The sequence below is a fragment of the Mauremys reevesii genome, linkage group 4 (assembly GCF_016161935.1).
Source record: "Mauremys reevesii isolate NIE-2019 linkage group 4, ASM1616193v1, whole genome shotgun sequence".
In the NCBI taxonomy this organism is placed as follows: domain Eukaryota; kingdom Metazoa; phylum Chordata; order Testudines; family Geoemydidae; genus Mauremys; species Mauremys reevesii.
In genome coordinates, this window is record NC_052626.1 from 122,887,998 (window position 1) to 122,914,209 (window position 26,212).

Below are 26,212 nucleotides of genomic sequence, written 5' to 3' on the forward strand. Positions count from 1 at the left end.
AGGTGCAAGAATGCCCCTAGTGGTCAATGAAGGACTAGCCCCCCCACCACCACAGAGGGCATTCAGGCTAGCACACCCTGCAGCATCTCCGCCATGTTAATCCTGGCCAGCGTCACTGTGGGTGATAGTTTCATTATTCCTATAGATGCCTAATCCTTTCAGAATCCTGCTAAGCTCTTTGCTTCAATGACATCTTGTGATGGGTCGGTATCAGCATAACCCAGCCCTGTCACCGTGCTGGACGTCACATCCCAAATACACCCTCGGGGCTGACATCAAGAATCATAGAATATCAGGTCAGAAGAGACCTCAGGGGGTCATCTAGACCAACCCCCTGCTCAAAGCAGGACCCATCCCCAGACAGATTTTTGCCCCAGATCCATAAATGGCCCCCTCAAGAATTGAACTCACAACCCTGGGTTTAGCAGGCCAATGCTCAAACCACTGAGCTATCCCTCCCCCCTGGGAATTATGGCACCCCCCCCAGCCCTGTGTGCAGAGTCCTGCAGGCTCCATAGGCTGGGGCTAGTGCAGGGTGACGTGGGCACACCCAGGCATAGGCTGTCTCTATGCTGGGCTTCACACTGTTGTTCATCTCTCCATTCTAGCTGGCTGCCTCAGCACCTCTGTTCTCAAACAGCCCTGTCTCTCTCCCAGGGTTCAGATGGGAAACCCCCAGCGAGTGTCCCTTGTGCAGTGCATGAAAGGCAGCTCCCTGCGTTCGGGGGAAACCTTTGGTGGATGGAGCAGATTCCCGAGGCGAGTGTGTATGGCAAGGAGAGGAAAGGTAGCCAGGCTGCACAGCCCATCAAAGCAAATCCTCACTCCCCATAGACTCAACACAATCCCCATAGAGACCAGACATTCCTGAGCCCGGGGGGTTAGGGATACACCGCTGTGGACTGTCTGTCTGCTCTCTTGCGCTGGTGTACTGCCTTGTGTGTGTCCTGAAGCAGGGGCTCCAACGGGTTGATTATATGCCAGTGAAGAAACTCGTCAGCCCTGGAAGAGGCCCCAGTGAACCAATCTCTCCCTTCACGAGGTCCTCACTTGGGAGCGTATTCTGCACTTGCTCTGCCTATGCAAGCTTCTCCTGCAGTCCCTACTAGATATGGCATTCTTCCTCAATGGATCGTTGCTGGGCACTGCCACCCAGCTGCTGTATTCCACCCCAGAGCTGGCTGCATATTGCCGGTGGGTGAAGTGGTTCCTACACATATGGCCAGATCCTGCCCTGGCCAGCACCACAAGGGGCGGCGTGATGGTGGCAGCTGCATCTTTTGCTCCAGGACACCAGCTGGCGGGGACCAAAGTTTAGGAAAGGGGCAGTGTGCTCCTGGAGGTAGACTGTGGTGCATTCATCATGGACAGCCGTGGGGTGGGTGGATTGCAGACATGGCCCTTTGCTGGCCAACCACTGCCCCTTGGGGTCGTGCACTGTAAACCATCCTCTGTCCTCAGAGCCTGGCAGAGCAGTCCTACCCTTGTGCTTGCACAAGGGAGGAAACAGCCCCCCAGCCCCGGCAGCCTACTGGGCCTGGAGGCTCCCTGTGCTGGAGGAACGTCACTGGAGTGGGCCTCCCCCCAGGGACGCAATGTCCTGTCCTAAAGCCAACCCTGTGGTCGCTCTCCGTCCTGATGGGTATCTATTGATTCACTTGGACTCAGAGGGATGCCCATGGAGCATCCCCCATGGGGAAGTGGCCCAACCTCTCAGCATGTCACCAGCTTAAAACCAAATTGCCAAAGGACCGGAGACGCGTCTCTCCAGCTGCGGGGCTGGCTCAGCAGTATGGGAACACGGTCACTATCAGCAAGGGCTTTCCCCGGGGTGATGCGAGCAACCAGAGATCAGGCCCCATTATTGTGAGCCTAAGGGAACCAGTGACAGCGAATGCCCTGCCCCACACCACCAGCTCCAGCCCTGCCCCTCAGACTTACCCTGCCCTGTCCCACCCCACCCTACACCCTCACCCTGCCCGATCCCATCCATCTTGTCCCACCCCACCCAGGCCCACTCTGCCACACCCCACCCAATGACCCCTTAGTGAAGAGCTCATCCTCCCCAAAGGCACTATCCCCCCTCTGACTCCCAGTATATAGCCCTCCCCCCTATAATCTGTACCAGGGAAGAGGGAGTGGAGGTTAACCCCTTATTCACCAGGGAGTAGGTAGTGCTCCTGCACTGTGACACCTTCCCTCCCAGCCCAGCATCATAGAATCATAGAATATCAGGGTTGGAAGGGACCTCAGGAGGTCATCTAGTCCAACACTCTGCTCAAAGCAGGACCAATCCCCAACTAAATCATCCCAGCCAGGGCTTTGTCAAGCCTGACCTTAAAAACCTCTAAGGAAGGAGATTTCACCACCTCCCTAGGGAACCCATTCTAGTGCTTCACCACCCTCCTAGTGAAAACATTTTTCCTAATATCCAACCTAAAACTCCCCCACTGCAACTTGAGACCATTACTCCTTGTTCTATCATCTGCTACCACTGAGAACAGTCTAGATCCATCCTCTTGGAACCCCCTTTCAGGCAGTTGAAAGCAGCTATCAAATCCCCCCTCATTCTTCTCTTCTGCAGACTAAACAATCCCAATTCCCTCAGCCTCTCCTCACAAGTCATGTGCTCCAGCCCCCTAATCATTTTTGTTGCCCTTTGCTGGACTCTTTCCAATTTTTCCACATCCTTCTTGTAGTATGGGGCCCAAAACTGGACACAGTACTCCAAATGAGGCCTCACCAATGCCGAATAGAGGGGAATGATCACATCCCTCAGTCTGCTGGCAATGTCCCTACTCATACAGCCCAAAATGCCGTTAGCCTTCTTGGCAACAAGGGCACACTGTTGACTCATATCCAGCTTCTTGTCCACTGTAACCCCTAGGTCCTTTTCTGCAGAACTGCTGCCTAGCCAGTCGCTCCCTAGTCTGTAGAGATGCATGGGATTCTTCCATCCTAGGTGCAGGACTCTGCACTTGTCCTTGTTGAACCTCATCAGGTTTCTTTTGGCCCAATCCTCTAATTTGTCTAGGTCCCTCTGTATCCTATCCCTACCCTCCAGTGTATCTACCACTCCTCCCAGTTTAGTGTCATCTGCAAACTTGCTGATCCTCCAGATCATTAATGAAGATATTGAACAGAACCAGCCCCAGGACCGACCCTTGGGGCACTCCGCTTGATACTGGCTGCCAACTAGACATGGAGCCATTGATCACTACCCGCTGAGCCCGACGATCTAGCCAGCTTTCTATTCACCTTATAGTCCATTCATCCAACCCATACGTCTTTAACTTGCCGGCAAGAATACTGTGGGAGACCGTATCAAAAGCTTTGCTAAAGTCAAGGAATAATACGTCCACGGCTTTCCCCTCATCCACAGACCCAGTTATCTCCTCATAGAAGGCCATTAGGTTAGTCAGGCATGACTTGCCCTTGGTGAATCCATGCTGATTGTTCCTGATCACTTTCCTCTCCTCTAAGTGCTTCAGAATTGATTCCTTGAGGACCTGCTCCATGATTTTTCCAGGAACTGAGGTGAGGCTGACTGGCCTGTAGTTCCCCGGATCCTCCTTCTTCCCTTTTTTAAAGATCGGCACTACATTAGCCTTTTTTCAGTCATCAACTCCAATGGAGTCTGTCACAGCCCCCCTCAATCCTTTCTCTGCCCCACTCTGCCCTCTCCCCATCTCATGGAAAAGAGAGGCGTCCTGCAGCGCGTCCCACCCACCATCTGATCTGGGCTCTGGAGAACCCAAGTTGGAAGCCATTTCCAGGGATCCCTGCCCCTCAGTGTTTCCTGCTGCCACCCCATCCCAGGCACACATTTGGGAAGAGCCGAGTATGACTCCACACCCTGCTATCCCCAGGCTCCTAATGACTTTATGGGAATTGAGGGAGCTCAGCACCTCCCAGGATCAGGCCCACAAAGCAGGCCTAACAAAAGTCTAGCTAGATGTTGCTTGGTTCCTACTGGAGATGGGCTTCTACCTCTGTAACTGACCCTAACGGAAACCCAAGAGCCAGACACCCCTGAGTTCTGACTCGGGTCCCCCTTAAGCGCACGTGTCAGCCAGGGGGGACCCAGATTCATTTACCCAAAGTGGAAACAGGCCCAGAGATCAGACTTGAGAGGAGTCTGGGACCCCAACACGTTTCCTACCTTAGCTGAACCCTGGTGCAAAGAAGAACCAGAACTGCGCGGTTGCATTTATTTACTGCTCTGCACTGAGAGATCGGACACATCAGACTGGCAGGACCTGCTCTGCTTTAAGGACACCCCCCTGGGCTAAAACTGCCAGTGTAAATCTGGAAGTGGTTGTCCTGGAAGAACAGAGAAGCAAGCAGGCCCTGCTGCAGCCCAGTGCCAGACTGCATGCAGCGATCCTGTGCTTGCACAGGCAACATAAGGGCACTCTTACATAAACCACCACCACATGCCATTGGTCACCCCCGGGTCAGTCCAGTGGCTCAGTCAGGAAGGGGGAGCTGTGATCACAGGGATGGAGCAAGGCCAAGCTGGCTGGGAGGAGAAACCTCGGCATTCCTCAGTCTGATTTAGAAGCAAGACAGTGTCCAAAAACACAAGCTTGGGAGGAAAGAATCAAAGCAGAACCTGAAATTCCCCTGAGCAGCAAGTCCGGAAACAATGTGAATCTCCATCCTGCTGACCTAGTGCTGTGAGCTCCCTGGCTTGGCCCTTCCCTTCCCCTTTCTGGGAGGAAGCTGGGGACATTCTCATTAATGGTACAGAAATGCTGAAAACTAACCCACAATCATTTCCCTTCCTCCTGCCTCCACCCACCCAATGCTGTATAGGTGCATGTCACCCAAGAAGCACAAAGCCGGGGCTGTTAGACAGACAGGCAGAGAGGAAGGATGGCCTAGTGATTAGGGCCCTAGCCTGCGCTCCAAAGACCTTATTCAGTTCCCTGCAGGGATGCAGAATAGGGTGACCAGATGTCCCGACTTCATAGGGACAGTCCCAATATTTGGGGCTTTTTTTAATATGTGCTCCTATTACCCCCCACCCCCATTCCGATTTTTCACACTTGCTCTCTGGTCACCCTACTGCAGAATCCCTGCGTGACTTGGAGCTAGTCACTTTGGGTACGTCTGCCCTGCACACTAAGCCCGGCTCCGAGGGATTTAGACTTGTGGACTCAGTGTTTCCAAGCCCATGCTAGAGCGTCTACACTGCATTGTAAATTGGACTTGCAGCAGCTGGGCCCAGGTCTCACAGCTGTGCTAATGCATCCACACCACATGGTGCTGACCTTCTGACTCAGGTCTGCAGCTTGAGCTGAACCGAAGTGACAGGGTGTGGAGCTGAGTCAGCAGGGCATGGGCTCCACCCCACACCCCCAGCAGGGTCCTAGAAGACGGGTGCTGAGCACTTGCTGACCCGAGTCAGACTGGTTGATGTGCAGACAGAACAGGGGCTTGGGCTCAAACCTGAGACAGAGCCCAGGGTTAGTGTGCAATGCAGACATAGAGCCTGGTTTTCAAAGAGGTTTAGGTGCCTACTGGGATTTTTCATATGTGCCTAACTCCCATTGGTTTAAAAAATCTCACTAGGTGTCTATCTGCATCTTTAGGTATCTGATTGCCCTTGAAAACCCGACCTGTAACCTCTCTAGGGCTATGTCTTCTCTGCAAGCCACCCCCACAGCAGCAAGTCCCAGAACCCAGGTCAACTGATTTTGAGCCGTGTAGATGTTACCCACTTGGACTCTGAGACCCACCCCCTCCTCAGGTTTCAGAGCCTGAGCAGAAACATCTACGCGGCTGTTTTTAGCCCCGTTGTGAGAGTTCTGCCAGCCCGAGTCAGCTGGCCAAGGCTCTGAGATTCTATTGGTGCAGGGTTCTTTTTGCAATGTAGAGGTACTCTCTGCATCTCAGTTCTCCACCTGTAAAATGGAGAGAGCAGGGCCCACTCCAGGCACCAGCCCAGCAAGCAGGTGCTTGGGGTGGCCAAGAGGAAGGGGCAGCCCATCGGGCTCTTCGGCAGCAATTCGGCGGCAGGTCCCTCGGAGGGAAGGACCTGCTGCCGAATTGTCGACGAAGAAGAAAGCGGTGCGGTGGAGCTGCTGCCGATCACGATCACGGCTTTTTTTTTTTCCGCCGCTGGGGGTGGCAAAAACCCTGGAGCCGGCCCTGGGAGAGAGTAACACAGCCCTACCTCAGGGTAAATACAGCCAGGTGCTCAGGCACTGTGGTGCTGGAGGCCAGACAGTGCCTAAGATAGTTGGATGCAGTGACTCTTATCACCTATAGATCTCGAAGGGGTGTGTCGTTATCCCCGGTTCACAGATGCGGCTCAGAGAGGAGAGCGAGGACGTTCCCAAGGTCATGCAGGGAGCTGTTTGCAGCTATGAATAGAAGCCTGTGCTGAGTCCCAGCCGGATGCCTCATCCACTGGACCACCTGCCTCTCAAGAGGAAAGGGAAGTCACAGCTGCTTTCCCCTGCCACCTCTTGGCAGATGTTCCTCCACCAAGTCTGTGCTGCTGGGTTAGACACGGGGGTGAATCTGGGCTCTTCCTCACAAGCCGAAGTCAGAGTCAAGCATCCACAGTGGCAGAGGGTCTTTGAGCCTGGCCTGACCCCTCTCTCAGAGTCCACGCTGCACTCGCTACCACACCAGGAAAGGGGAAGAGTCCTGGGACTGTTTGCTAATGACCAAAGACATCTGCGTTTAAAGGAAGACCTTGGCTCCCGCCCAGCCCCGCTTCCTTCCCTACACGACCGGGCCATGCGCTGGGTTGAGCCATGGAGGAACCAGTGTGGAAAAAATAACAGGGACCCCAGACCCTTCCCTGATCTGTAGGACCAAGCTCACACCAAATCTTTTCGGGATGACCCTTTCCTTACCGCGTGGAAGGGGCAAAATATTGCAGGAGAACTGGATTCCCCACTCCAGTTCTGCAGTCTAAGCAGGTCTGCTGATCAGGGGCAAATCCAGCACCTGGACTGCCACTTGCCAGATGGGAGCCAGACTCCAAAACCTCACCTTAAAGCTGGATTTGTGGGACCACAGCTTGCCATCAGCAGAGGATGCTCTGGGCCTGAGGCGGGAGGTGGATCTAGTGGTTAGACTCAAGAGTCTGGAAATCAGGAGTCCTGGGTTCTATTACTGTCTTTGGGAAGAGATCTGGTTGGAGCAAATGATGGCTCATCAGGACTCCTGGGTTCTATTCCCACTGCTGCCTCACTATGTGGCCTTGGACAAGAAATGTCACTACTCCGTGCCTCAGTTTCCCCCTCTGCACAATGGGGACACTTGCTTGTCTCACAGGGGTTGGGAAGTTTAATTCTTTAATAGCTTTGATGTTCTTTGGGCTCCTTGGAGACAAAGTGCTAAGGCACTGTTACATCCGGAGAAGGCTGCACTGGGCTGGAAGGAAATCCATGCGCAGACATGGTACAGTACATAAATCACGGGCCAGAACCCCCACTGGTGGAAGTTGATTGAAGCCAATGGAGCTGCAATGAGCTACAACAGCTGCAGATTTGGCCCAGTCTTTCCTCCAGGGTGTCTCTGGTAGATATCCCATGACCTTCTCTCCCTGCCCCAAGGCTGGATAGTGGCATTACCATGCCCAGGCCCACATGTTCCAGTAACTCCTGCAACTGTGCCAGGAAACTACACACACTGAGGCTGATAGTATTTTTTCCAGAGCCAGCCTCTAATCCTGCCTTTTGCAAGGTGACTGGGATCTGGGGCGTGGTGTTGGCAGAGCATCTGCGGCCCAGCTGAGCAGGGCAGGGGGCTCCCCATGAGGGGGGGAAAGGGATCGGGTTTCGCGGCAGTCTTGGCCTGTGTGCCTGACAAAACTTCGAGCGTTAGGATTTACACTCCCCCCTTGTGCTGGGAGCAGGCAGATTCTCAGCCAAGACGGGACGTGGAAAGCTTTCCAGGGCTGCAAGGAAATGGGATATTCTGTGTGTTTAGCCTTGAAACCCAAGCCAGTGATGGAGCCTCCCACCCCTTCCCCAGCCCATGCTGAGCCTCGCCAAGGCCCCAGTCCTTTAATATTTCATCCTTTGTGAAATGTGCGTGAATATCGTAAGCACTTGAAAGCTGGGGCTTGGCTGCTTCTTTGAGCTGGGAAAAGAGCAGCCAGGTGCTGTGCAACTTTCTGCTGTGCAGCTCTGCAGATTCATCTTGCTCCTGAAGTGCAGAACCTCCTGCTATTTCCATCCTCTGCCTCGCCAGCTTTGCCAGGCATCTCACATCAACCAAATCTCTAGTCTCCTCCCCTGCTATTCCAGTGCTGGGCTCCCCCTCTGCAGCTGTGCCAACGCACTCCAGGCCTGCTCTGCAGACCCTCCTGCTATTCCAGTGCTGGACCCACCCCGTGCTCTGCCAATGCCCCTCAGTTCTGACCCACTGCCCCCTTGCTATCTCAGCCCTGAGCAGTGGCTGCCAGTCAAACTCCAGGGTGTGGTAATTTGTGTGATGTGGACAAATACAAATACATGTCTGCAGTGTAACAGACGAAGGCTGTGGAGCTCATGTCTGTATCACCCACAGCCCTCTGCTAGCCCAAACCTCCAGAAGCAAAAACTCATCCAGTCTGCCCCTCCCACCCTTTTCTCTTTGCCGGCAGCACCGTCCCCACACACAGCTCTGGCCAACTATCAGCTGTTTTCCGGGGTGTGTGTGTGTGTTTGATCATGGGGGGTAGTTGCATAGAAACAGGCTTTTCTGTGCTTAGAGCAGATCAGCTGCTGCTGCTTATTCCCCAGCTCAGCTCACACCCATCAGTCGGTGCCCCCCCCGAAGCGCCCATTCGTGGAAGGGTTACAGAGAGTCCAGGGCTCCAGATGGGGACTAGAACTGCAGCAGAGCCATGCCGGAGCATGAACACTGCTGTTGTCAGACAGATGCCCCTAGTAATACCACGGGGGGAGAATGGCCATAGTAACAGAGGGGATGGTCAGAGCAGAGCTGATACCGGGTATCCCTTCATCAAATGACTCTGTCTCTTAACAGGAGGCATCAAAGCATCTTTCGGTCCAGTAGCCTGCTTCTCACGCTTGTATTGCAGCTATACCACAAACAAGGGACTCGACAGGGACTGAAACAGACCCTGGTAAGCGGCCACGCCCCCTTCTCCCACAGATCACTCCATGTCTGCCTGCCACAAGCACTCAGCAGCACTGCTAAGAGCACACGCATCCCTCCCCCCACACACTCCCATGAAACATCCAACCATTCCGCAGAGCCAGCGGTCAACAGCACGCAACATTTCAGGGCACCACTGTATTTAATGCATGAATGTCACCTCGGACAGCCCATGTTCGGCACTGCCAGTGCCTCCCTTCTGCCTGTGGACCCACATCCTCCTGCCATCCGAGAGATCTGCCCTTTCACAGCTGCGATCAGCACAGCTGCAAATACGAAAGTTGATTCATTTGCAGCTGCCTCTCTCTAGGATGCTAGGCACAATCTGTCATCCATTTTCCTCTTGAGTGTCACATTCCAGCCCCCCCGCACATACGCGCCCTGACACAGATGCACACTATTATACACACACACACCAGCCCGTCTTGTGGTCTCTGGTTGATGCCTGACATCTCACAGCTCTCTCTTCCCCATGTCAGTCCTATCATGGCATGCACATCACCCGCCCCCGCCCTCTCTCTCTCTCTCACACACACACACACAAGCCCATCTTGTGGTCCCTGGCTGATGCCTGACATCTCACAGCTCTCTCTTCCTCATATCAGTCATATCATGGCATGCACATCACTCCCCCCTCACACAGAGACACGCCAGCCCGTCTTGTGGTCCCTGGCTGATGTCTGACACCTCACACCTATCCCTTCCCCGTGTCAATGACACGGGTGAGATAATCATGCCATGCACACCCTTACACACACACGCACGCCCAGCTTGTGGGCTCGGGCTGCTGGCTGTATCTCACAGCTCTCCCTTCCCCTTGTCAGTTCCACCAGCCAAGACAATCACAAGGACGCCCAGAAAAGCGCCGCTTTTCTACCCCCCACATTTCTGCTCCGGGGGGGGGGGGGCGTTTGCTCTCTCCTCCCTGGCGCCTTCCCCGGCTCCCTGTTCTAGCTCGCAGGGCCCGCCAAGCCAGGGGGTTTCTCTCGGGCTAGGAAAGGCTCGCTTGGCCAAAGCAAGCATTGTTCTCCAGAGACAAAGTGTGTGTGTGCGCCGAGAGTATGTGTGTGGGGGGCTTTTTTAAGGCAGAACCTCAACGAAACACTGACAAATACCCAGGGGGGAAAGCCACGTAAAGAGCCCCAGTGTGCCGGCGCCTTGCAGAATAAAGGAAGCGGGGAAGGAGAAACCCAGGAGGAGACGAGTGGCTCCTCCGGGACTCAGCCTTTGCTCTAGGCACTTTTTACTCCTCCCCCTCCGCCAGTCCCTTTGATCGCAGCCTCAACGGGACCCAAATGCCGATACCAAGTCCCCCAAAGGGGAGAGGAGGTTCCCCCCAAACTCGGCCTCGCTTTCAGCCGCGGGCCCCTGGATGCCAGGGGGACAGGGGCTGGGTTTCTGCCCCCTCCCAGCGCCCTACTCATTCATTCCCTCCTGGCTCAGCGGATCCCGCTCCGGAGTTGAACTCGCCGACGGTACCGGGTGCGGGGCGCGGGGGCGGGACTCACCCAGCATCTGGCTGAAGAGCAGCTGCTCCAGGTCCCCCAGCACCGTCACCACGAGCTCCGGGTCCACCTTCAGGTAGGCTCGCTCCTCCTGCCCCTTCCCCGCCGGGCCGGCCGCCGGCGCCGGCTGCTGCTGCTGCGGCTTCTCCCGGCCCTTGGCTTTGCTGGAGAGGAGCTCGTCGTCGGATTTGCTGTCCTCCGCCCCGCCGGCCTCGGGCGCCTTGCTCAGGGGCTTCACCTCGGCGTAGGGCCCGCGGGGGATGCGGCTGGGCTTGCCGAGGCTGGACGGGAGCGGGGCCAGCGGCGGCTTGGCCAGGCCAGGGGCGAGCCTGGCTTGGAAGAGGGAGTGCTCCGACTTGGAGAGGCTCTTGGAGATGAGCGGGGCTTCCTTGGCTTTCAGCCCGCCGCCCTTGGCCGCCTTGGCCATGTCGTCGCTCCAGCGGGGCTCGTAGAGCTGCATCTTCTTCTCGGCGTCGGTGAGGAAGGCCAGGTTGGTGAGGGACTTCTGCTTGCGCAGGCTGGGGCCGGGCGGCAGCCGGCTCTCCACGCTGCCCGACTTGAAGACCCGCAGCTCGTGCGCCCCGGGCGCTTTGGGCCGCTTGGGCATCATGCCGCCGCCCTTGCCCTCGGCCCCCTTCCGATAGCCCTTCAGCTCCTCCGGCCCCTCGCCGCTGAGCTCCAGGCTTTTGAGGTTGGTGCCAAGCATCCCGCCTGCGCTGAAACCATTTAACACGCCGGCTGCTGGGTGGGGAGGAGAGGGGGGCACGGAGCGGGGAGAGAAGAGAGAGAGAGAGGCGGTGAGACCACGGGGGGGGGGGGTGCCCAGCCCAGCCCAGCGCGCTCCGCTGCAGCCCCTCCGCGCTGCGCCGCGCCGCCGGCAGACTGAGACCCGGCGGAAGGTCCGGGCCCGCAGAAAGGGCCCTCCCCCTCCGCCGCCTGCCTGCGATGCTCAGCCAGCGAGGGGAGGGGACGGGGGCAGGGCCGGCTTCTATTTCGAGCGCTAGGGGAGGGGAGGCTGCGCGCCCGGGTGTGCGCAGGGCTGGCGGGGGTGGGGGGGATGCGGGCTGGTTCCCTAAAGAGCCCGGGAGGAGCCAGCGCCCCGCCTCGCCCCCCACATAGGCGAGAGGTGGCTTCGCCCCATACCCGGCCCCTCCCGACACCTCTCCGCGGTCCCTGCCCTGGATCGCCTGCGTTCCCACGGGCAGCCGGAGCGCAAGGCGCACGGCCAGTTTGCAAAGGGGCTGCTGCACCCAGGGGCGGCCCCCTGCCCCATCGCCTCGGGAGCCTGGCCCCACGGGCGCCCCTGCCACCCCCTGTCCAGGGCACTGTGCTCCCCAGTAGGATGTGCTCGGGAGGAAGCGAGGGGCCAACCCTGAGCCCCGCTCCGTCGGGCCCCAGGCGTGTCCCGGCTCCCCCAGCGGTTCCAAGGCTCTCGCTCCACGTGTGAGTGGGGGGACGCAGCCGGGGATCGGGGATCGCGTGGGCCGGCCTCTCCCAGATCCACAGAAGGCAGCCAAGAAAAAGCTTTCTTCCAGACCCCGTCTTGGGCCACAGCTCAATAGCTGCTTGCTCCATTCCCAGGGTTCAAAAGCAGCACCCTGACTGTGCCGTCTCAAAGCGCTCAATAGCCCTGTGAGGCAGGGCGTATCATTATCCCCAGCGTACAGAGGGGGGAACTGAGTCACGAAGCTAGTAAGTGACTTTTCTAGTGTGGCAGCACAGTGTGTTGGAGTCCGGGATGGAGTCCTGACCTCAGTGCCCTGCTCCGGGGCTGCACCCCCTGATCTCACAACTGCTTTACCAGGATATCCTGGCACACAGGGCTTGAAGCGGGCACCCCTCTAAAGAGCAGGGGTTGGAATTTCTGTGCCCTTGGCTGGGAGTAGAGATGCTGCTGAGGGGGCTGAGGAAAGGGGAGCATCAGAGTTAGGGTGGCAAATATGTGCTGGGGTGGGAAGCGCCAGCTCAGGCTGCACACAGAGAAATACCTAGGCCTTGTCACTAGGGCTTGCTCAGGACTGTATAAAGAAAAGCCAGACTCGGTGGACAGGAAGGGGAAGCCGCGTGGGTGCTGAGGGAAAGCAGAGCTGCCCATGGGTGCTCCGGAGAGGTAGAGTGCCTGCGGACACTGAGGGGAAGAGGAGCCTCCTGCATGGGCTGAGGAGAAGCCAAGCCACCAAGCAATGCTGAGGAGAAGCGGAGCCACCCGTGGGTGCTGAGGAGAAGCAAAGCCACCCCATGATGCCAAGGAGAAGCAGAGCCACCCGTGGGCAGTGTGGAGAAGTGAAGCTGTGGGTGCTGAGGAGAAGCAAAGCTGTCTGTGGGTGCTGAGGGGAAGGCAGAGCCACCCATGGGTGCTGAGAAGCAGAGCCACCCATGGGTGCTAAGGAGAAGCAGAGATATCTGTGGGCAGTGAGGAGAAGTGAAGCAATCTGTGGGTACTGAGGAGAAGCAGAGCTGCCCATGGGAGCTGAGGGGAAGGCAGAGGCCCAGCCCAGAAACAGAGAGCGAAGGCTGTGAGGGCTGGGGCTCAGCCGGCCCACTGGAAGTCTGCAAATATCTCAAGAGCAAATGCCTATTGGAGGAAATTGCCTCTTGGCTCTGCCCTGACTCATTGCGAGGCTGGGTTGTGGTGAGCCAAGCCTGCTCCAAACCCAGACAAGATAACTTGGAGCAGGCCTGTTCACTTCACATGGACAGACAATGACTTGGAGCCTCTCCATGGTCCGCCCCCGCTCCAATGTCTGGCCCGCTTAGTCACAGCGATGACCCTGCAGAGGCTCTGTACTGAGGTCCCAGCTCTGGTGGGTTTGGGAAAGTTTGGAGGGAATGTCCAACCACAAGCCTGAGGGGCCCAGAGATCTTCCCTATGCCCAGGTCCTGTTGCTGCAGGATCATGGAGCAGTTTGTCTAGGATGTCTGGAAAGCAAGGCTGCTCTGGCATGTCCACATGTGCAGAGCTGGATGGTGCAAGGAGCTAATCATCCTCTGTTCCCCGGGGGTCAGTGGGAAGGAAGGAGGGGGCCCCAGCCAGGGCCGGTGCAAGGATGTTTTGCGCCCTAGGCGAAACTTCCACCTTGTGCCCTCCCCCGTCCCCGAGCCCCTGCCCTGAGGTGCCCCCCCTCCACCCTGATGCGCCCCCCCTGGCGGCAGCTTCCCACCCCCCATCCTCCGCCCTGAGGCACCCCCCCCAGCTCACCCCTGCTCCGCCTCCTCTCCAAGCACGCTGTCACTGCTTCACTTCTCCCGTCTCCCAGGCTTGCGGCGCCTAAGCTGATTGACGTCAATCAGCTTAGGCGCCGCAAGCCTGGGAGGCGGGAGAAGTGAAGCGGCCACGGCGTGCTCGGGGAGGAGGCGGGGCAGGGGTGAGCTGGGGCAGGGAGTTCCCTGGCGTGCCCCCCCTATTTGCGGCAGGCGGCCCTCCCCGCGCTCCCCTGCCCCAGAAAATGCCGCCTCCCAAATCCTAGCACCCTAGGCGACCGCCTAGGTCACCTAAATGGTTGCACCGGCCCTGGCCCCAGCCCTCAGCACCGGATTGAACTGAACCCACAGCAACCTTACAACTGTCCTGCCAGCACAGTCTGTCTCTCTTATCCCATAATGCAGGGAGCAGGGGCTCTGGGGCAGTTTCTACATGCCAAGCACCACACTGCGGGATGGAGCTCAGGAGACAGGCCGGGTTGGTGCAGTGTGCTCATGATTTCCATCTGTTTTTATACACCGCCTATCCCTGTGGTATCTGCTCCACTTTATCACCACGGCTCTTCATCCACAGTGCTGCCCAACCTGCCTGACCCTGTAGGTGCGCCCCGTGAGGTGGCGGCTCATCTCCTCAGGTGCCAGGTTTAGTGCCTGCCTGTGACCATCTCTGCACTGTACTCTGCAGTCCTACCTGCTGCCCTGTCCTCAGGAGTCCCCCAGCAGCTCTCTCCAGGTCTCATAGTCCTGACCCCACTGTCCAGAGGGTGGGGATTGTTAAACCCATTTTGTGGCATGACTTGCTCCAGTTTATACAGTTAGAGTAGGTGGAAGAGGCAGAAATAGAACCCAGGAGTCCTGCCTGCCCAGTCTCCTGCGCTAGCTGCAATACCACGTTTTAGAGTGACTCAGCTGCCTCAATGCTCCAGACAGCATGTCCAACTCCCCCCCGCCCCCACATGGCTACCTGGGGGCACCTGCTCAGCGGACGTGAAAGCAGCCAGCCAGCTGAAGATGAGCACCTCCAATCTCAGCCAAAGCATATTGAAGTCAATGGAAAGACTCCAACTGGATCAGATCCCTATCACTGCAGTGACACGCTGGGCCCTGAGAGTGGTGGGTGCAGCTATGGCCCCTCTGGGAGAGAAGGCGAAATCCTGGCAGCAGGCAGGCCCAAGCAAGGAGCCAGACTCACAAGACTCCAGCAGCCTCTGACCCCCCTGTGGAAGGCGGGTCTGCGTGAATCTGTCTGCCCATCTCTGATAGTCCAAGGGAATTAAGGGCAAAGTGGGGAGTGGGTTCTGGTTATCATCATTTTTTGTTAATTACCCTTCCCTTAGGAGGGGGGAATTAATTCTATCTGGTGACCTCACGCAGGATTCCATGGCAACCAACAAAATATGTTGCATTAGGGCACATTACTATGCTATAGAGATAAGGGAGAGGGAGGAGACTTGGAAAAGCAGAGAAAACTCGTACAGACAGCCCAGAGCTCCTTGGGATCCAATTCTGCAGTCCTTTCTTAAGCAAAATTCCCTGTGACGGGAAGATGGGGTCCTTAGCCACTGAGAATCACAGGAGACAGGGACCGAGACAAGCCGGGGAGCAGATCTCCTTGGGGAAGCAACGTCTCCTAGGGATTGGAGCATGGGCCTGGGAGTCAGGACATGAGTTCTCATCCTGGCACTGGCTGGCCTTGGGCAAGTCTCTTCCATCTCCCTTAGCCGCCCATCCAAGGATTCAAGGAAGCTACTTGCATGAGTAAGGCCAAGAGGATCTGGGCCATGCTTCTGCCTTATTGCTAGGTTCTGGGTTGGCTCTGTCCCAGGCGTCTGGTCTGGCTCATAGATTCTAAGGGTAGAAGGGACCACTATGATCATCCAGCCTGACCTTCTGTATGCCACAGGCCAGAGAACTGCCCCAGAATCATTCCTAGAGCAGAGCTTTTAGAAAACACACCCTGTTTTGATTTAAAAATTGTCAGTGATGGAGAATCCCCCATGGCCAATGGTTAATTACCCTCCCTGTTAACACCTTATTTCCAGTCTGAATTTGTCTGGCTTCAACTTCCAGCCATTGAATCATGTTAGACCTTCCTCTGTTAGACTGAAGGGCCCATTATTAAATATTTGTTCCCCATGTAGATACTTATAGACTGTGATCAAGTCACCCCTTCGCATTCTCTTAGTTATGCTAAATAGATTAAGCTCCTGGAGTCTATCACTAGAAGGCAGGTTTTCTAATCCTTTAATCATTCTTGTGGCTCTTATGTGAACCTTCTCCACTTTATCAACCTCCTCCTTGAATTGTGGCCACCAGAAATGGACCCGGCCTTCCAGCAGTGGTCACACCAGTGCCAAATAGGTAAAATAATTTCTCTGCTCCTACATGAGATTCCTGTGCATCTCAGGGTCGCATTAGCTCTTTTGATCACAGCATCACACTGGGAGCTCCTGTTTAACTAATTATCCACCATCACCCCCAAATCTGTTTCAGAGTCACTACTTCCCAAGATAGAGTCCCCCATCCTGCAAGTATAGCATGCGTTCTTTGTTCCTAGAGGTATATATTGACATTTGGCCATAATAAAACATATATTGCTTGCTTGCACCCAATTTACCAAGCGATCCAGATCACTCTGAATCAGTGAGCTGTCCTCTTCACTATTTACCACTCTCTCAATTTTTGTATCATCTGCAAACTTTATAAATAATGATTTTATGTTTTCTTCCAGGTCATTGATAAAGATGTTAAATAGCGAAGGGCCAAGAACTGACCCTTACAGGAACCCAATGGAAACACATCTGCTTGATGATGATTCCCCATTTCCAGTTACAAGTTGAAACCTACCAGTTACCCAGTTTTTAATCCATTTAATGTTATATTGTTCTACCTTTTTAATCAAAATGTTGTGCACTACCAAGTCAAATACCTTACAGAAAGCTAAGCATATTACATCAACTCTATTACCTTTATCAACCAAACTTGTAATCTCAAAAAAGATACCAAGTTAGTTTGACAGGATCTGTTTTTCATAAACCCATGTTGATTTACATTCATTATATTATCCTCCTCTAGTTCATTATTAATTGAGTCCCATATCAACCACTCCATTATCCTGCCCTGGATCAATATCAGGCTGACAGGACTACTATTACCCGGGTTATCCCTTTTTAAAATTAGCACAATATTAACTTTCTTTCAATCTTCTGGGAACTTCTCCAGGGCTGCAAGACTTACTGAAAATCAATATTAACTGTCCAGCGAGTTCCTCAGCCAACTCTTATAAAACTCTTGGATGCAAATTATCTGGACCTGCTAATTTTAAAATGTCTATCTTCAGTAGCTTCTGTTCAACATCTTCCCGAGATACTAGTGGAATGGAAAGAGTGTTATCATCACATGATGAGATCACATTACCTGTTTTCCCCCAAACAGAACAAAAATAGTTATTGAACACCTTTTCTGCACTATTATTGATCATTCTACCATTTCCATCTAGTAATGGACCAATAACATTGTCAGGATTCTTTTTGTTCTCAGTATATTTTAAAAACTCCTTATTGTCCTTAACACTGCTGTCCATAGATTTTGCCTTGTGCTCCTTGGCTTCCCTTATCAATTTTCTACAATTCCTGACTTCTGATTTATATTAATTACTGTCAACTTCACTCTTCTTCCATTTGTTATATAATTTTTTGCAGTTGCCTTCAATTCCCCTCTAAACCAACCAAGTTGTTGTTTTGTTTTTTTTACTAGCACAGCCTACTTCCTAAATTATGGAACTGATCCTGTGTGCATAATTGTGGGCCTTTTTGGGCATCTAGTTCTGAAATTATTCCCAATGATTATTCACATTCTTCTGGTTATATTCTTCCTTCTAGCTGATTTGACTCATAATTGTTTTCAGCTCTGTGAAATTGTCCCTATTAAAGCACCAGGTGTGTAGATAGATAGATAGACAAGATTATTGGTCTGGACTTTATTCTGCTTGCACATGATAAATGTGATCAAGTCATGATCACTTGTACCTAAGTTACCATTAACTTTTAGTTCTGTGATCAGTCCCTCTTTATGTGTCAGGACAAGGTCTAATACAGAATTTCCCCACATGAGCTACAACACTTTCTGGTTGATTCTTTAGGATGAGATTGTCAGATGCCTAGGAGATTTGGATGCCCAATTCCCATTAATCTGGAGCACCCATATCCCTTAATCAGCAGCTTCACACAGCCCAGGGACTTTATCTGTATTGATTGTCTGTGGCAGCCGCCGTATAAATGGGCTAGACACAAATAAACTAATAATCAATTGTTGGGATGGGGTAACCAGCCTTGCACCAAGCCAGCGAGGGTTAACAAGCTGCTGTGGCTGACTCAGCCCCTCCCCGCTACACCTGTCCGCTCTGTCAGGTAATGAAGTGACAGCTCAGTTATTGGCTGACCCCGAGGAGAACAGACCTCTTATTCTTTGCTCCCTGAATAGGGATGGCCCAGGACTTCTGCAGACTGTCAGAGCCCTGCTGGGGGAGGTATGCCTAGCCCAGGACTACTGCATTTGTTTTGGGACAATTTTTTCTTTGGATAACTATAAAAGGACATCAAGTATCAGAAGGGTCGCCGTGTTAGTCTGGATCTGTAAAAAGCAACAAAGAGTCCTGTGGCACCTTATAGACTAACAGACGTATTGGAGCATGAGCTTTCGTGGGTGAATACCCACTTCATCAGATGCATGTGAAAGGATGCTTGACCCAGGCTGGGCTGCTTGTGATTCCCAGAGTCACAGCATTTAGGCCAAAAGGTAGCACCTGAGGGGCTTGCTGAGACTGTTTTAGGGACCCCCTGCCCAAGACGCTTGTGAGCAAACTATTTAAACTCTATGGACCTTTTGCCCCCGAGCCGAGCCTGCCCTATGCCGCCATAATTGTCAAAGAATCAGAATAGAAAGCGAAAAGTTGATGCCAGAAATCCAGCACCTGAGCTTTCTAGTCCTCTGCTGACAGCCCCAAATCTGGCTGTGCAGACTTGAACCCCAAAGTAGGCTAATTTCACCTCGCTAGTCCACTCACCCTGTAACTCACCCCCCCCCCCAAACCCAGCGGCCCCTCCTCCTTGCTCAGCACAGGGTTTAACAGCAGTGACAGTCCAGTAGGGTGGTTTCCTTAGCTGGAAACCGTACTGCAGCATAATTACTGGCGGAGCATCCAAGAGAAGTATCAGGAACTCACACCAGGCTAAGGCAAACAACCCCAGGTCAGCATGTGAGGCCGGCTCCTTGCTTTCACCATGTGTGCACGCTCACCTGCTAATTTGCTACCAAGAGGTCTCAAGTCAATCATTTGCAAATGGGCCATCCTCACTTTAGCTGATTTTGGACATCTCCCTTTTTCAGGGGCCCAACTGGAGTCCCCCCAAAACGGAGGCTCCCAAAAATCAGAGGCCCTCTTTGAAAATGTGGCTGCATGGGCTGAGTCCATGTCAGACAGGCACCTGATCCTGCCCTTTGTGCCCCCGATGAACCATAATATGAAAACTGTCAAGACCAACTCGCTGAAGGGACCTATCGCGCTGCAAAAAGGAGAGGTCTGTAATAGGACTTTCACTGGGACTTGGACTGAGTTCTGTCCCTTTAAAGAATCATTTCAGCTAGAGAAGTTTCAGATGCTCCCTAAACCAACCTCTCCCTTTTCTCTTCTCTCCCTTTCTTTTTATATTCTCTGCACATCCCTGGAGTATCCCACCATCCTCCACTGCAGAGCCAGCTCCTGGCTGCCGTGGCAACAGCCATCCCTGTATCGGTCAATAAAATAACAACCCAGAGAGGTCTGGAGCATTTGTAAGACCAATTTGCAAAGGGATTTTTTTTGGGGGGGAGAGGGGGTGGGGGTCTGATTATTCCTCTAAGAAATGACGTAACTAGATTTCCCTCCCTCTCCCCCCTCAAACCTCTCACTGTATCACTGGCAGCACAGAAGCCTGCAAAATACAATGAGCTGGAATAAATGTCTGTGAATGGTTCATTGAAGAATGACTTTGTAAACGTGGAATCAACCATCAGATTGGAAGGGGGCGAAGATGCCAGGCACATAGTGCACATAGTGGCTTCTGCATGGAGGCGATTAATTCGCCAGTGATTTTCTCCTCGTGACCCTCAACCCAGATATAACGTTCCTCGATGCGGAGGGCATCTGTAAGGGGAGCCCATTGGCTGTGTCTCACTTGCAACATTAAATTCTCTTCTCTCTCTCTCTCTGCATCCTCCGAGCAATGGGTCATTCCTGGAGCTCAAAGGAAAACTGAAAGGGTGGGTGGGGGAAGACAGAGGAGAGAGCGAGCAATGGCCAGCACTTGAGCATGTATAATAGATTGTTGGAATCCAATCAAGTCATTAGAGGAGGAAAGAGACAATGTTGCTGTATTCATCTTTCCATCTAACAGCAAAGAAGGGGCTGGCAAGGGGAGTTTAATCTTGGCTGTAGCAGGATGTGACTTGCTAAGGGGCTTTACCATCTCCCAGCAAAGCACCGGGATCAGCGTAGCCAATGGGATTTAGGCACTGAACCTGCTTAGGGGCTTTTGAAAATCTTTGCCTCTCCAGGCACCTGGATCCCTTTGGAAATGAGTCATTTAGGCAATTCTGAAAATTTGACCCTAAATCTCCTTGTTTTGTGGAGGGTCAGAGTGCAGGAGCTGGAGGGTGTGAGGTGGGGAGGCTGACGGGGCATGGGGATGGTGGGGGTGGCCTACAGGACATCAGCACTGGCCTCGCCTGCGCTGACTGCCTTTTGGAGGTTGTTAAATGGAGCCGCTCGGGGCAGGGGGGAGCCGAGTTGTCCAAACGGAACCTTTTTGCAGAAATGTCTCCGCTTCAGTGAAAGTTTCCTCAGATCCAGGATGGAATTTCTGGTCAAAGCCAGAGAGAGACTGACCCACCCCAGTATAGCCAAAAGCCCAGTGGTGAGGGCCCTCACCAAAACCCAGGTTCAAATCCCGCCGATGCCAGGTTCAGAGTAGGAACTTGAACCTGGGTCTCCCATGTGAGTTCCCTAACTCCTAGGCTAGAGCATCAGTGTCTCTATGAGTCACTGAATAGATTTAATTCTTTATCCCAAGTGGAACAGCTTCAAAAGGAGAGGTTGACTCTATAGCCATGGCAAGGGAACCTGGCTGACCCAAGTGCAAGCCCTACTCTGAGTCAGGCAAAGCAGGGGTTGACCCTAGGTCTCCCATACCCTGGTTGAGTACCCTAACCACTTGGCTATGCTGCAATGGGCCTGTAACCTCCTCCCCAACTCCAACCCTGGGGTCAGGCCAGTTTCCCATGTGCAACAGCCCAGCAGCTGTGCTAAATCAGAGCAAGGAGAAGCTCACGTGTGGGGAGAGCTTGTGATGGGAAAGAAATGGCCCCACGTCACCCCAGCAAAATGAATCCCCCGCCATTCACCGGCAGGAGCTCCAGGGTCTGAGGGTTTATTTTTCACTCCAAGCACCACGGCTGAGTGCAGTTCTAATGTACATTTCCAAATCCCAGCTCAGAAGGGCTGCCAATGAAGCCATTCTGCATGCAGAGATCTAGGGGCGATAGGTGCTTGAGGATGGGACTGGAGTGACAACTGTGGCGAGCCATGGGTCTGCTGATCCACTGGTGGCAGAGAGCACCGCTGTCAATGCCGGAGCTGCTCCAGGCGTGCGAGCCTGAGTCCCTTCGTTCGGTTCCCATGCTGCTGCTGCCTCCTGAGCAGGCCCCGTGACTAATCTGCGCTCTCAGCCCAGACTCAGAGCTCTGCCAGGCCGGATAGTGTTACACCCATGAGGCTGAGGGGCCAGGAGGAGCCGTTTCCAGAAAGAGGCTGTCATTTTCACGTGGACTCGGCGAATTAAACACCCTCCCTAGCACCTGGAGATGGGCTGCAGCTGGAAGAGAGGGGTTTCTATTTTCCCAGGCAGGCTGAGGGCTGGGAACAGCTGGGCCCTGCTGGCACCAGGATTTGCCCACAATGGGCTCCCAGCCTCATGTGGCCATAAGGACAGAGAGACAGTGGGAAGGCAGGGACAGGACCAGAGCCCACCTGCCCCAAAGAGCTTACAGTCTAAATGGGGAAGGGGAAACTGAGGCACAGAGAGGCTCTTTAAGCCAATGCCTTAAAAACCCACACTCCCTCTGTGCAGGCGTAACTGGATGAAATTCTCTGGCCCGTGCTATGCACGAATGGTCCCTTCTGGCCCGAATGGTCCCTTCTGGCCTTAAAAGCCATGATTTTGTCAGGCATGGCCCTTAAAAGCTCCATGTCCCTTTCCAGAAGAGTGGTGGCTTCTCACCTCCCCACAAGTACAGTGGCGAGTTAGCTGTGGTCCTGCTGCCAATGGCAGACATCTCAGCGATGTCAGTGGGGCAGGAGCAGGTGCCCAGATTGCAAAGCACTTTGACTGAGAGGAAGTATCTGGGATTTTGCTGCAGGAGCTACAGAATTGGAGGCTGGAGGGTAATGGGGACCAATCCTTAACTCTTACATAGGGCTTCCCAGCTGTAGATCACAAAGTGGGGAGTCATGTTACAAATGAGAAAACTGAGGCACACAGAGGGAACTTAACTTGCTCAAGGTCACAGAGCCAGTCAGTGGCAGAGACACGATCAGAACTCAGGGCACTCCCAGTCCTTGGGAAAATCCGGCTGGGGACACAGGCTAAGCCGATGACCTGTTAGAAGTTTATGCCTTGCCACACTACTCCCTTAGTTACTTTAGCCCCGTTGCCTCATCAGCTGGATGTTGATGACCTAATCATTGTGGGAGGATCCCACAAGCCGAACAGCCATTTCCGGAACAGAGGGTCAGAGGGCGAGGGCAGGACAGTGGCACATAATGCACCAGAAGTGAATGGCCAGGTAGATGTGGGTTTCCTAGAGGCAGAACGGCATGCCAGGCACCTCAAAGGCACCCATGTAACCCATGGGGGTGTGCATTCTGGGTGCCCCCGTGACTGAGCTGCAGCGGATATGAATTGTTACAGCGCAGAGCTGCTCAAGACTTGAGCTCTAGGGGTCTCTGGTTCAGTCCCTGGGGTGGCGGCTGTCACACGTATTCAAGGCACTCCAACCCTGGGAAGTGACGGAGCTGAGCTCACAGCTGGTCGGTGACCGCGCAACAGTAAGGAGTGAGGCAGGGATGGGGTGGGCCAGGTGCTTCACGTGGAACAAGCTTCCTGAAGCTTGGCGATGGCAGATACTCACAGCAGAGAGAAGCCACAGAACCCGGGGGGGAACCAGAGTCACAAACAGCCCAGCTGCTCCTTGATGAGGGAGCTGCAACTCTAGCAGTACTGGGGGTTTCCCTTAAAGTGCAACCCCTGCTGCCCAGCACCATGCCCAAGGTGCTTGGTCATTTAGGTCACAAGGTTACAACTTCTGCTCCCTGATTGGCTGAGCAACACTGTTTTAAAGAGGAGAATAACAAATGCTGACCAGCATAGAGTGGGGGGCCCCTGGGGCCATGGGGAGGGGCACCCAAACAGCAGTTGTAGCTTCGACAAAACCCACCTTGCACAGCTGTTTGTGGACAGCAAACAGGGAAGAGGCACGACCGTGGCTGCTGTCACGAACTCACAGATTGTGCCCACTCTTGGTCCCGGGCGGTCCGTGGGGGGTTCCCCTTCCAGTGCGACAGCCCTTCTCGAGGATCCACTCTCTCTTGGGGTCAGGCCCCTCCACCTCCTGGAGCTGCACCTCTCTGAGCCTTAGCACACCTGTTTCTCGCCGTGGGCCCCCTCAGGGAGTCCACTCACTCTGGACCCCCCGGGCCTCCTCACCCCCGAATGGGTTGATGCCACCCTGTTCTCTAGACCAGAGCGACTCTCAGCCAGCATAAAACAGGAGGGTTTATTGAGAGTTGAACACAGTGCAGGAAACTCTCAGGGTCTCAGGCCTGGCCTCCCTCAGCCCAGCACATCCCAGTCTCCCTGCAGCCAGGGGGGCTCTGCCTGCTTCCCCTCTCCAGCCCAGAGCCCCCTCTGCTTCCCTGCTGGGCCTTGATATCCCCGGCCCCAAACCCCACCTCTGTCCATTCCTCTGTCCATTGTCTTCTCTCCAGGTAAACAGGGTCATAAACAGGATGGCCTGGGTCTCCCCTCCTCTCAGCCCTCCTCTGGCCCCTCTGGCTGAAACCGGCTGGTCAGGTCACCAGGGTCCTCTCTTCGCAGCCCATTGTCCTCCCACTGGCCAGAACCAGCTGTAACTCCTGAGCTGGGTCTGTGGGTCACCAGTCGCTGGGGTCTCCATCCTCCAGGCCATCGGCTGGGGTCCCAAGTTCCCTCTTCGGTCCTCTGTACCAACAAACTCCCTCACCCTGTTAAACCAGTAACACCCGGGGACACTGAGTCCCACTCCCTCTGCATGCAACCCACTGGAAAACACAGAAAAACCAAGAAAACCCCCCACTTCATCACAGCTGCACTGAACAGTGGCTTAGAACTTGAATGCAGTTGTGCACACGGGCTTTACAGGATTTGACCAGCTCTATTGGTGAGTAATAAGATCCCACAAATCCACGGCAATCCTCTGCCTTCTCATTCTCTCTCACACCCCCACACCTCCTGATTCTTGCATTCCCTCCCAGGTCTTACTGGGCTAAGCCTCATGGAAGTCAGTGAGAGTTTGACCTGGATGACAACCTCAGGATTTCCCCTAGAGCCAGACACTGGGCATGAGCTTCTTAGGGCCAGCTTAGGGGAAACGTACCTGTATGTAAACAGGAGTAATTCTCCGTATTTAATCTCCATTGCAGTGGTGTCTGGGCTGCACCCACTGAGCTGATCACTAGCCCCGTTTGCTTTATGGCCATGCAGGCAAATTAGGGCAGAATCCCCTAAAAGGGCTGTAATCCCCTTACACTGTGTGAGCCGGCCCCTCTTTCTCTGTGTGGATTTGCACGCTGGGCCCAGCCGTGGCTAATTCCGGCACTGAATAGCACCTGCTTTCCAGGAGTTCCCCTGACTGCTGCTCCTCGGCCCATTCTGCATGCTGGCGGGACTGGACATTCCTTAACCCCACCAGCCTGGCCGTTCTCCCCACTCATGCTGGCTTGGTTATAGGCTAGTGTACATGCATGGTGGGGCGAGGAGGGACAGAGCACACAGCACTCTGCTGCTCTGAGTCAGCCCAGTGCTCTCTGGGGTAGCCAGCAGAATTTACAGCAGCCCTTAGGTTGCTCTGGTTAATACCAGGGGCTGTTCTGGCTGCTGGCCAGCTTAGAGCTACTTTCCCCCACATCACTCTCCTCAGCTGAGAATCCAGCCTTCAGTGTCCAGGGATGGAAGAAACCTGTCTCTGAGTGACCAGCTACTGGGCAGGTGCAGTGTACCACGGCGGGGGAACGCACGTGCCCGCAATGACCTGGCTGGGCCAGGCCTCCACAGGGGGCTCAGCTGTTAGCCAGGGACTGAAGAAATGTTGTGGGGCCTTGGCCTGAATCTTGACACACTCATGGCAGGTATAGCAACGGCCATCCACTGCAATAGGGAAGAGCACAAGCTCTCCTCTGACTACCAAGGGGCTGTCTACAGTGCAGCTGGTTCCAGCGCAGGCAGGCAGACACGCAGGCTCCACTCCAGCGAGCGCACTCAAAATAGCTGTGTGGACGTTGCAGCGCGGGAGGTGGCACAGGCTAGTTGGCCAAGTGGCAATGATGATGATGGAGTCTCACGTCTCTTACACATCAGACCAATGCGAGAACCACCAATGCGGTTTCACGTGGGCCAGGCCTGTTCATCCACCACCAGCGCAGGCTGCGCTTTCCTTGCTTTGCACGGTTCACGTTCTTCACACAAAGCGTTAAGGCGCCTTGCTTCAAAGTGGGAAACGGCCACATGACAACTCTGCCGCCACCTTGCTCTGTGGTGGGCTGCTGCTTCCCAGTCACTTGGGTGAACCTGAGAGGCTTTCAAGTTTGACTTCAGCATGTCTTTATATTGTAATATGCAGCCCACCGTGAGAATGGTTGCCTTTGCTTTAGCTGGCCATAAAATGTGGCCTTGCATATTCTCCAGTCGTCCATATGAATGAGATGCCCAGACCAACACAGCTAGCTTGAGCAGACCCGACACACCCTACAGCAGCTTTTCCTCCTGGTATTAAACACTCAGAACTCTGCCCACTTGGCAGAACCCCCCACTGCCTAGTGCTATCTGCGACCCGGCTCCTCTCCAAATCCTCCCTTTTGAGTTTCCAGAACTGAAATGGCCAGCCTGTCCCTCACCCACTCTTCTCCCTGCTCCCAGCACATGCTGAGACCAAGGACCTCACAGAGATTTACAGAGGGATCAGTATCACAGGCTCCCATGTGACAGCTGGGGAAACTGAGGCAGGAAGAGAGGAAGTGGTTTGTTCAA

At 54.4% G+C, this 26,212-nt stretch overlaps 1 protein-coding gene across 3 annotated transcripts in view; it reads right to left on the reverse strand.

Annotated features, from left to right (window-relative positions):
* NAV1 (neuron navigator 1) overlaps window positions 1-26,212 on the reverse strand; it is a 286,515-nt gene that overhangs the window by 163,525 nt on the left and 96,778 nt on the right. For 2 of the 3 annotated variants that reach the window (XM_039534800.1, XM_039534799.1), the window contains exon 4: window positions 10,638-11,372. The exons of the other annotated variant lie outside the window; for it this stretch is intronic. In XM_039534800.1, coding sequence (XP_039390734.1) covers window positions 10,638-11,372 — 735 coding nt within the window. The remainder of the gene's footprint in view (window positions 1-10,637; window positions 11,373-26,212) is intronic. 3 annotated transcript variants of the gene reach the window in all.